General features: G+C 37.7%; 1 protein-coding gene across 2 annotated transcripts in view; it reads right to left on the bottom strand.

The window, feature by feature from the left end:
* The window catches only part of LOC115757101 (nuclear pore complex protein NUP205), a 33,474-nt gene that overhangs the window by 19,460 nt on the left and 857 nt on the right, over positions 1-13,157 (bottom strand). For both annotated transcript variants that reach the window (XM_030697196.2, XM_048278258.1), the window contains exons 3-13: positions 12,458-12,532; positions 12,166-12,270; positions 11,981-12,091; positions 9,716-9,875; positions 6,162-6,247; positions 5,891-6,013; positions 5,595-5,816; positions 3,978-4,067; positions 3,741-3,902; positions 2,467-2,583; positions 2,089-2,295 (exon numbers count right to left, since the gene is read on the bottom strand). In XM_030697196.2, coding sequence (XP_030553056.1) covers positions 2,089-2,295; positions 2,467-2,583; positions 3,741-3,902; positions 3,978-4,067; positions 5,595-5,816; positions 5,891-6,013; positions 6,162-6,247; positions 9,716-9,875; positions 11,981-12,091; positions 12,166-12,270; positions 12,458-12,532 — 1,458 coding nt within the window. The remainder of the gene's footprint in view (positions 1-2,088; positions 2,296-2,466; positions 2,584-3,740; positions 3,903-3,977; positions 4,068-5,594; positions 5,817-5,890; positions 6,014-6,161; positions 6,248-9,715; positions 9,876-11,980; positions 12,092-12,165; positions 12,271-12,457; positions 12,533-13,157) is intronic.

Here is a 13,157-nt window from a genome sequence, read left to right as displayed (position 1 = left end):
GCAATATGCTTCAAAATCTCTTTAAGGGGGTACAACTACTCAACCTTCCCACTCGAGTTCCCACCTTGTCCATTTTTTGTTTTGATCAGAGTACAACTTTATTCACAAACAACTTGCTTGCTTGCTAGCTAACTTATTCGAGAAAGAACTGTGTGGGCTACTTAGATTTGGGGCTTTTAAGCGCTTAAGTCAGTTGGTGTACCATATGCAAGTAGGGACAGTACAAGTCACACACGTAGTCATCAGGATCAAGATTCTAATGTTTCTACAATCCAATATTCACTGAGCGATCAGGATCTTCTATAAAAATCGCTGACTGTGGGCATCCGAGTGAGATTGGGATCCCACATCTGATCCGATAATAATGAGCCCATCTCAAAAGGAGAATTCACGATTCTGCTGAAGAAAAGTATAAAAATTTGGCCTGATGTCTTTGAAGACAGCAATGAAGTAGAGGCAGGGTATGGGGTAGTCAAACTTCATCTACAGTCAAATGAAGGCAATTTTGCGGGGAATCAAGCTTCATCTACATCTCTTACCTTAACTCAACTTCATCATCATGCTTTTCTTTTTCTTTTTTTTAACCGTGTCGCCATGCCGAACTCTTTTCCAATCAACAAATGCCTTTTCTTTTGGATATTAAGACTAGTAAAGCTGTTTCTGTTCTTCGATTTTCTTCTTTCATATTCTACTCATCCGATTTTTTTTTTCATTCAACAGAATGAAGTTTTAGTTGACAACGCAACTTCTCTTGTTGGACTTACTTATTTAACTATTTGTTGGCTATGTTGTTGAATTTTTTTTCTTCTGTTGGGACCTTTTACTAATAGTGAATTTTAGAAATATTATATAGCAGTTGGTTTTTGAGGGGTGATGTCAGAGAATGTTGATTTTTTTTTTTTTTTGGGTTTTGTGGAGTGGGGGGGAGCTAAGTATGAATATTTGTTGTATTAATTTTATGCAAATTACTCAAAGTTATAAATGACATGTTTTACCTGAACTATCTTGAATTTATGCTTAAGTTGAAATTAAGGAATGGAAGAATTTGACCATTGACCTCTTCTTTATTAGAGCTTAAATTAATTCCCCCTCTTGAGTGTTTATATCCATGCAATAGGGCTAAACAAAGTAGAACTTCACAATCTAGGCCTTAATTTCTTAAATTTGTAGCATCTTATGATCCTCGATCCAATCGTTAAAGACCTTTGAGGATCCTACCTAATATCCCAATCTTGACAATCTAGGTCGCACAGTCCATAAACAAAGGGAATTGGTTGGGGAGTGACATCTAATTACTCAGCTACCATGTTAGGTGGAGATGCCCCATATATGTACAATTTTGGAAATGTAACTACTTTGGAGGCAACTGTTTTTTTTTTTTTTTTTTTTTTAATAACCGAGGTGTTCGCGCGGCCGGCAAGCTATGGCTCAAACCGGCGGTGGGGCACGACTATTCCTCGGGGGGGCCTAGCGCAGCATCCCACCGCCACGACCCCTCGCTTAAATCACCGACGCCTACGAGTTTCGAACCCGGGACCTCTCGTGAAAGGAACCGGGCTCAAACCATCGCGGCCACCGATGGGTGGGTTGGAGGCAACTGCTTTTCATGTTTTCTTAAGTGGATAAATGTTTATTCTTCTATATTTTATGGCCAGAGAGATTATTCCTTTCCCTAATGCAACAAATGTATCTTAACTACCTTCCCAAGGAAATTGAAGATTATTGGAGATTTGAATCTTAATGAAATGGGGAAACATGGTCCTACAGGCAACAAAATAGCACATGCACGAGCATCATGCCCACAACCACACCCATGCACCCATATGTACACGCAAAAGCACATGCAAGCCTACACCAAGGAACCCTAGCTCTTGGCCAATCATACTTATCTAATGATGCTTTCAAAAGGAAATATCTCCAAGATGCATAATGAATGCACCTAACAGAGCATGTTCTTATAAACTTCCTTATTAAATTAATTATGTCTATCAAAGAAAAATATTACATAATTTCAAAATTCCCCTGCAAACTCAACTGCTGGAATGAGAACCCTATTTAGCAGATTTTGGTTATTTAAAAGAAACCAACCTTTTGAAGAACATTTAAGTATGCAACAAGGGCTTTTGCATCTCCCTCTTGAAACTCCGGTAACATCGCTCCAGTAGTTAGGAGAGACTGCTTAAATTTTTCAGCATAGATATTTAAGCAATCAAACAATGTGCTCCATCCAACCGAACGGAATGCTTTGCCCTGAAGTAACTCGAAAACCTTTGAAGCACCTTCTTGGCTAGAAGCCTGAAGAAAATACAGTTTAGCAACTACTGCATTGGGATACATGCAGGAATGCACGGATGACACTCTATGATACATATTACACACCAAGCGTAACAAGCTCTTTTAGCATTAAAAGTAGCTAATTTTCTCTCAGAGATAAATTCAGCACATTGCAAAAACAGCTTGACATACCAATGTGCTTAACATTTTTAAGAAAGCAACGAGTGTTTGAATATTGGTATGGTCCTCTCCAGCAAAAGTAACAAATGTCCACAATACGTCATTTCCAGCCAACAGCTCTGGCTCCCTCTGATCCAAATTAAGATAAGAAGATGGTCAAAACTAACTTAGAGAAAATGCCATCATACAAAAGATAATGACAAAGCAAGTATGGGTTATTGCAAAAGCAGGGAATAGCTAATCTAAACAGAGATGCAGAAAATGAGCCTCAAGTGCCGAAGCTATATGTAGACACACAAAAGCAAGACTTCAAGCTATTTAAACATAATAAAGCACACATCAAACTATGTGACGGGTTGCACCTTCCAGTTTACGTACATGAAAAAAAGAGAGAGATTTGAAACTGAATGGTCAGTGGGTTTTTCTGTACCCAATATCTACTTAGATTTACAAAATATGACTATTTAACATGTAAACTTACTAAAATCATAACTATTCAACATGTAAACTTACTAAAATCATAACTATTCTTGAAACAATTTAACCAGGTAAATGCCTTGATAATAATGCCTTGAATGTCATCAGATAGAGAATGAAAACAACAGCTAAGTCATTTCTCAATTTTCAGAAACAGCTTTGAGGGTTCTTCTACTATCTGGGCAGATATGATTTGCCTTTCGGAAGCACAATTCGAAGGGGAGAAAAAGAAATTTAAGTACAAAAGGTTAAAGAAATTAATGGACACCTGTGCTCTACAATCATTAGAACAAATTTAACCATTTTTCAAATCATTGCGGAATTCTAAAAAACCATCATATTAAAAGCAACAACTTTTTCTTCTCTATGAAGCAAAACACATGCAGAATTCAGCCAAAATTAAAACTGAGACTTTAAAGTCTTCAATAAAATTAAAATATAGTCTTGGAAGTTCCACAGATAATGAAGGTCCTTATTCGTGGCCTATATTCTTTGTTTTATTGATTTATTCATTTCTTTGAGCACTGCTATTAATTCAGAAGCTCAGCTGCACCCTCCGACAAGAAACATATGAACTTCCATTGCTGACAAGATCCACTTCAGAAGGTGGGCTTTGAGGCCCTTGACAACTTGTTGATGCCTCCTGTTTGACCCATGATAAGAAGATTCTAACGAGGAAGAAATTCTGCTTATGCTGTCCTTGAGCAAGCAAGAGAGCATTACACTGTTTACATTAATCTCAAAAGTAAAATTATTATGCGCAGGATGTTCCCCAGCAAGTCATCTAGCTAAAGCCCTGTAAAACTGACCTGATAAATCTCACTGACAAACTCCAAAAGAGATACAAACGGTACAGGACCAAATCCAAAGGCCTGTTCAGAATTCAGGTTCTTATCTGCGAAAGTATCATGTGATCCAGCAGTTCGGTAAGGAATAAGCATGCTCATAGCCTTCTCCTTTGCTTCTTTTACCTGAAAAGGAAGATTCAGATTGAGTGTCGAAGATAGATGAGTAATGATGATTAGCTGTAGCAACACCTAACTAACCTTGTCTCTGGCAAGTGGATGAGACAAGAAGCAAGTGATCAGCTTGTGTAGGTACGCATTATACATGTAGATCATGTCCTCATCATCATTCTGCAGTAATTGTCCAATATCAATAGGGGAAGACAAAGAAAGAGGACAGACTTATCACACCCAAACAAGCAAAAAGATGTAGGTATGGGTCATAAGAAATAGGTGTCTGGCCATACATCAATCATTCTACTCTACCAGAAACAGACAACAAAGCAATAACATAATAATTTCTTTCGTGTAGCAAGAATCAGCAATGCATTCAAAATGCCACTCCGGGACAAAGTGCAAAATAAAAGTACATCTAGGTACCTGGCCATATTCGCAAGACATGAGAAGCAAATGCCCAAAAGACAGTTACAAGAAGAAAACCAGTCTTAAGAGGGCAGAAGAGTGGGAAGATAATACATGAGCTGGTCTAATACAAACACATACAGTCTCGAAATGCAAATTTAATAGGCATAGTGCATGAGGATATTGCAATGGTCATGTAGATTGAGCAGCATACCAAAAATGCAATAAATTCCAAGCACCAAAGACATCAACAAGAGCACTGGTAGAAATGAGAATTATACTCCAGAAAAAATTACAATAAGAATAAATGCTGCAGGGTTATAGTTATAATACTTTTCTTGGTCCAAAAGTCGGCGAAGCTCACAGCCTAGGCACCATGAGCAGTATAGCAGACATGAAATGAAGCCAAGCACAAAAGATATCCAACAAGAGCACTAATATACATGAGGATAAAACTTCAAAAGAAAATTACAATGAGAGAAACTCCTTGGATTGTTTACTAAGATAGCAAAGTAGAGATAGGATATGTGAAAAATGCTGCAGCTTCATACGGAATAGTAGTGGTCTTGGTACAATTGGCGAACCTCACAGCCTTGGCACACTTTTTTTTTTTATTTAAACGATAGATAAACCATCATTAGGAAGACATCAAGGAGTACATCCCCCATGCAAGACAGCTTCAGGTAGAAGCCACCCATATACCAAATTATGGAGAAAAGACTGTTTCTAACATTTCCAACAAACCAGATATGAAATTTAACTTTCCTGCTATACGAAAAGTGAAGAGTGTACAACCAATTATCGCTAAAAGAATCCAAATGAGGATTCAACTCCTTGAAATGCCCATTTGTTCTTCGCTCTCCAAATGAGCCAAAAAACAAGGAGGGAGAAACCATCTTAGCAATCATTTTCTTTCCAACAACAAACTAAAAGTGCCTCTCCAAGCCCAAAGTTCGTTCACACAGGCCTTGGCATACATGCAGTTCTCTTAAAAGCATAAGGAGCTAAATGACAGGTCAACTATTATTTGACGCTAAAATTATCATATAGGTGGCTCATCAACAATGGACCTATTCCAAAAAGCAAAGAAAGCCAAAACTATCACTCTTTGTGGATCCCTTCCAATTTCAATACTCTATTTTCCAGTACTTTGTTTCCAGTTGCTTTCAATCCACCAATAATACCTCTTTAAAAACAGTATAGAACACTCCAATTGCAAAGTTTGTAAAGTTGACAATCAACACTCATATGGTCCTACCTCCTTCAAAGAATGACCTTGACTGAAGAAAACTTTACCTGATAGGCTGCAGTTCGAAGAACATTGTCCAATAATGACTGGAAAACGTTGTTCTTGAAAACTATTTCTAAGCACGAACAAATCTTATCCAAATCATTTGATGAAGCATTTGGGACATGCTCCCTGGGAGTAACCGTATCTTGAATCAGCATCAAGTGTACAGCCCAAGCAAGTCTCACACCATCAAGAAAAGAATCAACATTATTTCCGGAAGTCATTACCTACAGCAAGCATGAAAATGAACAAATTGCCTACACTTCATAGATATCAGAAATCACTCTGTTTTTGGTCTTACAATGTCATGAAACTCATTTATGAACGAAGCATCATGGGATAAGATAGCTGCTTTATCAGGTACTGCGCTCAAAGCATCTGATATGAAAGCAATTACAAGGGAGAAAATAAGGCTAAATGTGATCTGCAAAAAGAACAGAAAATTATCAGTAGGTAATATAGTTTTTACAGAATGCCTTCCATCTCCAGAAAGATACTAACCTTAGAAAAATCGATTCAATAGAAAAATAAAAACTACCACTACTTTCATCAACCAACATATATTTACATACCTGCTGCTTGGTAGTAGAACTATTCTCATTGAGTTCAGCAGCACCGTCTTTCAAAATAGAATAAATATCCTTAACTTCCTTAGCACCTACAAAAACAGCATTTTAAGCACTCTTTTATGGAAGTATTCGAGTAGTATGAAAACCTAAATTCCTAATGCATGACATTCTTCTAATTATAAAAAGAAATTTCAATTGATATGTCCCCAAAGAAAACCTCCTCTATACAAAATCCATTTACGACCGACGTATCCACTAACTCCGAGGTCATAGAAAGAAAATGTTTCCTCAGCAGCATCTACTCTCTTTCGAAGAAAGAAAGTCCTGAATGCAAGCCTCAGACTTCGTCATGGGATGGGCAAAAGGTGCTTCCTACACAAGCCACTAGCATTTTCTTACATAACCAGAAAACCTCTTCGAACAATTGCACCAAGTCTGGTGATACTTAAATCACATTAAGGGTCAAGTACCAAGACTCCTCATATTAGCAGACTTCTTTTATTCCCTCAGAATATCTCATTATATACTTCCAACCTAACTAAAGTGTAGCAAGTAGGAGTCACCGATAGAACCCTCGAAACATTGAAATTACAAAACTAGCATAATCCAAAAGGTTTCCTCGAGGTACCTAATATATAGGGTAGATTTTGTCCTCAAAATCTTGGAATGTATGAGTACATACAGGTTCCAGAGTATAGGGTTATACCCAGCGTAATCACCTTATACCCAAGGCACTGGACCATGCTCCAGGTCATGCCGTAACATATTTAACGAAAGACCAAAATCTCTAGATCCATAACTCACTCTTAAATTTTGACAATCCCGATACCGTATCCTAAACTTAATATCCATCACTCTAACTCGATTGCTTTTCACTATTTATTTTTCCTCTTAAAGAAAAATGATCTCACTGTTTATTTTTATCTGCCTGTTATCTTTAAATTCAAGAACTTCCTATTTTAGTAACTATTGTTAAGTATTGAAGTCAGAGGGTACACAAAGTAACTAGGGGTAGCTTTGCATCACAAATTTTAAACTACAAGACTTTTAGTCTGAAACCATCAAATATCCTGTCAATCCTTGGACAGCAAAAATCAATGCCAGGAAACCTATTCAACAAAGTCAAAAAATAAAAAATAAAGTTTTATTTGTGTCCCAACATAAAAACATAGATAGGATAATCTTCTTTCCCTTTCTACACCTCCAACCACACCCTCCAGTACCTCTACTTCATCCTCAATGAACCTACAAAGACCACCTATACCAGAAATCGAAGATGTCCCCATCAAGGTAGTGAACATACTCTACAAATTCTAGTCCTCTTCCATCTACTTGGTGTAGGAGGAATAACATGCGACTGCTTTTCAAAAGCAGGATAGTAAAGCATGAGGCTAAAGGCTGAATGTGGGAAAACTTGGTTAGGACTTAGAAATGTTCTAATGTGGAGCTCCCAATGCTAAGATCCGGAAAAAGTAGTTTATTGCAAATAACAAACTCTAACAATCAGATACAGAACTCTAGCACTCCCTTGCACTCGCAAAGAACATCTAACACAGCCTCAGACAGATCATCATCCTGGGAAAAGTACCGCCAAGGCATTTATTCAATTGCAGACAGTGACCAGAGATCCAGTTATGCAATCAATTTGTTGTAAAGTGGGTGCTGTGGAAGTCAATGGAGGTTTAACACAGCATGAGGATCAATGGTTATCCAAGACCGGGTGATTATCTACTTCTTGAAACAATATAATCGTGAGATTTTGTGGGACTGCTGCCAACTATTCTAAACACTTAAGCTATTAGATGAAAGTATGATTTAACATTTTAATTATTCTATCACTCCCCCCACGATTAGTCTAGTCGTTTGCCTAGTACTAAGCGTGGACATATTTAATTGGGGAGGCAAATAGGGCCTGGAAAGATTGGAACTCAGGACCTTCTGCTTTGATACCACGTGAAATTTTGTGGAACTACTCACAACTGTTCTAAAAGCTTAAGCTCTTAGATGAAGGCGTGGTTTAACATTTTCAGTGTTCTATCAATAACAACCTGTTCCTTGCAATCAAAATCTTCAGAGAAACTAGAAAGATTCCTAATATATTATTCAGTCTTACCCAACACTCAGCATGATGCTTATTCAGAGTGCTCATGGGGTATTAATTTCAAATATTTAGCTCAAAGTACAAACAACGATTTAATCTTGTATCACGGAGGTAATGGACAATTGCATGACTCAAACAGGAGAAAAGCTAGCCAAGCCTTTAGCCTTCATGATTCATCAGCCCTTTGAATACCTCCAAAATTATACAACTTCGAAGAAACCCTGCAGACGTGAAAGGCTGTATTCACATCTAATGGTCTCATCTCTTCCCCTTGAGCACTTGAGCATTGTGCGGATGATCCATCAAATTAACCAATCCAACCCTCTTTCAAGAGATATCTCACTTTCTCCATCATCGGCTTTAATTTATTCATTCCGATTGAGCCCAGGAAATGCAGGTCTGGTTTCTCAAACCAATGGATAGGCAATAACCCAGTAAAATATCAAGCCCTTGTGCTGCAATCACATAACCCAGAACTTAGGAGTGAGCCCCGGGTCCGGATAAACCTGGGAACCAGCTGAAACCGGCATGGTCGATTCAAAGCCATTCTAGGGAAAACTGGTTCAATCCCTGATTCCAGGATCCTATATCTTGGACCGGTTCAGGCCAGTTACCAAGTTGAACTGGTCTGGAACCTGTCTTGAAGATAGTTCAACCTCTTTTGAAGCCACTTTTTGGAAAAACAAATATTTGACAACCATTAAATTTGAACCATGGTCTTCAGTATGATCAAACAACCACTTGACCAAGGAATGTTTTTGTAGTGAAATGGTGCACTTTATTTTATTAGAAAATACTTTAAAATAAGAATGGACCGGTTCGCTTCTTGGTTCCAATCTTTTGGAATTGAAACTGGGGGTCACAGGGTTGGTTTCCAGTTCTAGGCCAGGAACCCACCCACCAAAACACCTTATCCAAGAGAAAACACAATCCAACTGAAATTTCTTCTAATTTTAGATATCTGGCTGGCTGCCAAAATGAAAGTCATTTCCACAATCCCTATGCAACCCCAAGGCACCCCCCCCAAAAAAAAAAAATGCAAACAGGCCTTGGCCTTTCAAATCTTCTCAGTTAAGTGGTATACCATCACCACACTAGAAAGAGAGTAGAAAACAAAGAAAAGAAATTATCGTCTGCACCGATCAAAGAACAAATCTAGAGCAAGGATCTTGCTAAGGAAAATTTATGGCTAGATAGGAAGAGGCATTTACCTATTACAGAGAGGGTGCAATTTGATTATTATCTTTTTGTAATATTCTTCTCTATTTTATTTACCACTTTTCTTTCAGTCATTGAAGAAAGACACATGATTCGGGATTAACCAATAAATATGCTGGAGAGATATCAAAACAGAAAGAGAAATGAAAAGAAGTATGTGGAGCTTTTGATCTACAAATTCTATTGTATTTCTACTTGTATTCGAACAGCCAAATCTAACAAATGTCTTTCATCTTACTTGTTCGCACAACGAGAACAGAGAGGACAAGGCAATGTCCAAGAATGAGTCTTTCCCTGCAAACAACAGCTGCCCGCTCTACAAGAGCCCCCCTAGAGTCTAGAACATAGTGTTCACACTGTGGACCACCAAAACCAGCAGGCTCTTCCCGATTGAGTTCCTAGCATGAAACTCAGCAATTAGCTCGTCAACTCAGCAGGATTCGGATATAAAGGAGTCAGGGTCCAAAGCACTTAAATGTTTTCCTTCAGGACTTCCCCACAGTACCGAATTAACTTATACAAACTAAAAATCAAAAATCCTTAAAGAATTACAGCAGTAATGGCAAAAGAAGAACCTGCTACTTGAGCAATAGTTACCTACATTAATGGGTCGACTTTCTTAAAAGATCTTTATTTCCATGTCATATAGCAGAGTTATTTTCTTTCCAGTGAGCTGCCTATCTATGATATAGAAGGCAATTCTTTTAGTGGGCATTTCACATAGCTTGGCAGACTAGGCAGAATGCAAATACCCTGCTCTAAAGGTCCCCACCAGATTTTGTAGAGAACTGATGAAAGGTTTTGGCAACTGGAAAAAGAGAAATACCAGGAAGAAAAACAAATACAGCAGTTGACCTTTATGTTATTTTCAAAAACCGCATAAAATTTGTAAACACCAAGTAGAGATCAACAGCCTCGCATTTATGCATTACAGCATGAGCACCATTGTTAAAACTGATGCACTAGGAACTCGTTAGCAGCAATTTATGTGGTATTACTGTGTAAGGAAAAAGCCAAAGGTGCGGAAGTACAGCTCATAGGCCAGATAACACGTTTGTCTCACTTTGTAACAATAAAGCTTGTGCATTTTTTCATCAATAATCAATCTTTTGAGCAAGAAATGCAGAAAGTCGAGATATATTAACAATGGTAATGCTTAAGCTACCATGATGTCCACAAAATTGGTGCCTTTTTCCAATCCGTGTAAAAGCAAACTCTGCAGATGTATTTCTTCAACTGTTCAAAAATGAAGATTGCAGCACCACACTTTTTAATCTATTCTCTCTGACTATCAAAACCCTTCTATGAAAAATGATAAACAATAAGTCTTAGAGGCAGAGGGTTTGGGTTCAGCTCCTTCTAATATAATTACGCCGAGCACAACCAATCTTCTGTTGGTTTGGCCCAAGAAAAAGTCTCCCATTGTCTCTCAATAAATCCAGAAAGTCATCAACCGAGCCTTCTTCCTTTACAAGTTTTCATTTTTTCCTTTAGAGTCAATCGAAGAGAAACACATCTAAACATATGGATTTTTCAATAACTTAAAGGTGAATATTGCAATGCTTAAACCACAATCAGAATAGTTTAATGCCTTATCTGAGTTCCACACTAAGACTAATTTATGTGCACTCCTTGCTTAAACAAAAGATGTGCATCAATGATTCAACTTAAAAAAGAGATAGAAAGCAAAAACAAATCAAAGAAGTAAAGGAAGAAAGGATCGCTCGTTTATTTGTTGATGCATGGCATCACCACACAAAGGGTAAGCCAATAAAGTGTTTAGAAGATGATTCACTAACATATGGAAAATGCACTAAAATCTACAAAAATTTTCTACAGGAAGAACTCCCTTGAATCTATTGTCTCACTATAGCTCAAAAAACCATAGGCAATGGCCTAAATTTAACACAATCTCATTACATTGAAAAGGTAATTGAGAGATTTAAAGGATTCGTCATTAAAGATGCGAATAATCCTTTTCAACCGCACCGAAATTTAAGAAAAAATACTGGAAACAGCATCAAGCAGCTGGAGTACTCTCAAGTAATCGGCAACCTCATGTATATCATAAACTGCACTAGACCGGATATTGCATACTCAGTAGAAAAACTGATCAGATATACAAGTAATGCATCTCGTCAAGCAGAAATATAGCAACCGTCCACTATACCGGAGTTACGGACCTCTAGACGCAATACAACATCTGTGTTCACTTTAATCTCCAAATAAGAGGAAGCTCGCAATCTCAAGAATTAGTGAGATTTGAAACTGTATCACAACACTCAATAACCAACCACGAATTGACACCTCAAATGCATTCTTTACCAGAGTCAATCAGCATGAACAGACAATAAGTTTTGAGAAGAACATTTGGGATGGATTAACAAACAAAAACATTCAGCGACAGTGGAGATGGCATGTAAATCCCTTCACGGAAAAAGAAATGGCAAATCCAATTCAATCGCACAAAAAAATGAAAACTTGAAGACTCTGAGGCGCTAACCTTAATTAAAGAGATGAACCGTTGTCTTAGACCGAGATTTATAAGCTCTTCCAGGTACTTCTGAATCTCAGCTAGAATATCAGCTTCAAGTCCTTGATCTAGCACAATAGCCTGAAAAGGCAATCCAAGGGATAAGTGTTTCAAGTTACGGCAAAAGGAAATTCTATAGAGGAATGAGAAGGTACCCTTAAGAGTGTATATAAGGCTGTTATCCGATCTCTTCTCTCAGTATACCAGAGTCCAGCCGCAAGACGCAAAATTTCTAGGGGCTCTCTTCCCATTAGACCCCACTAGGAGTGACAACGAAGTTTCCAGAGCAAGCAGTTGGAAAGTCGCATAGATATCATTGCCGACAAAGTACCCAAAACAATTAAGTAGAACAATGAGACTAAGTTGGTAAAAATATAACAATTAATGCATATTGCATATTAAAATAGTCACAAAGAGACTGAAGTATAAAGATGTGTACAACACTACCTCCTGATTGGCCGAAACAAGCAAACGAACACACTCCACTTCATTTAGGTGGAGATCATCACTCAATTTCAGAGCCTAATTATCATCACAAAACCAAAATCAAATTGCAGTCTCGCAATAACAGAAAAGGAATTGCAGGATTGTGTCATCCATAAGAAATTAAATCAATCTCTTTAAGTGTGAAAGACAATCAACTATAGATAACAGAATATAAAGTGGATCGATGATATAGGACAATCAAATGATGCGCCATAAACTCAAACTTCTCCATCACTCAAAGAGTTCAATAGTCCCAAAAAGAGTTTACATGTAATGCAATTCTGCAGACTGCAACACAAAAGAAGCCATTCCTCACTAAACAAACAATGCATGTGGGGAAAAGACTTCCTTAAAATGAGACAGGTGTTAACATATGTCGAACCAGGTTAAGAAAAAAAAAACACAAAATCAGTTACAGCCCAAAAGATGCAACAGAGTACATAAGTACATGTAGATTGCTCCCCAAGCGAGCAAAATGAGAACTTCATGAAGAGAGTATCTGACAATAGCATATAGGAGAGAGGACAAAAATTGGCACATTCATAAGAAGGTCCCCACAAATTAGTCCTGCCTCAGTAAGTCATTTCGATTACTCAGATAGTTTCTCCTATTCTCCATTTCGAAGCCAACCGAAGTTGAAGTAAGAATATTCAAAATGAAG

Source organism: Rhodamnia argentea, chromosome 4, assembly GCF_020921035.1.
Source record: "Rhodamnia argentea isolate NSW1041297 chromosome 4, ASM2092103v1, whole genome shotgun sequence".
Lineage (NCBI taxonomy): Eukaryota > Viridiplantae > Streptophyta > Magnoliopsida > Myrtales > Myrtaceae > Rhodamnia > Rhodamnia argentea.
Note: the sequence above shows the minus strand (reverse complement) of the source record. Positions and strands in the feature narration are given on the sequence as shown.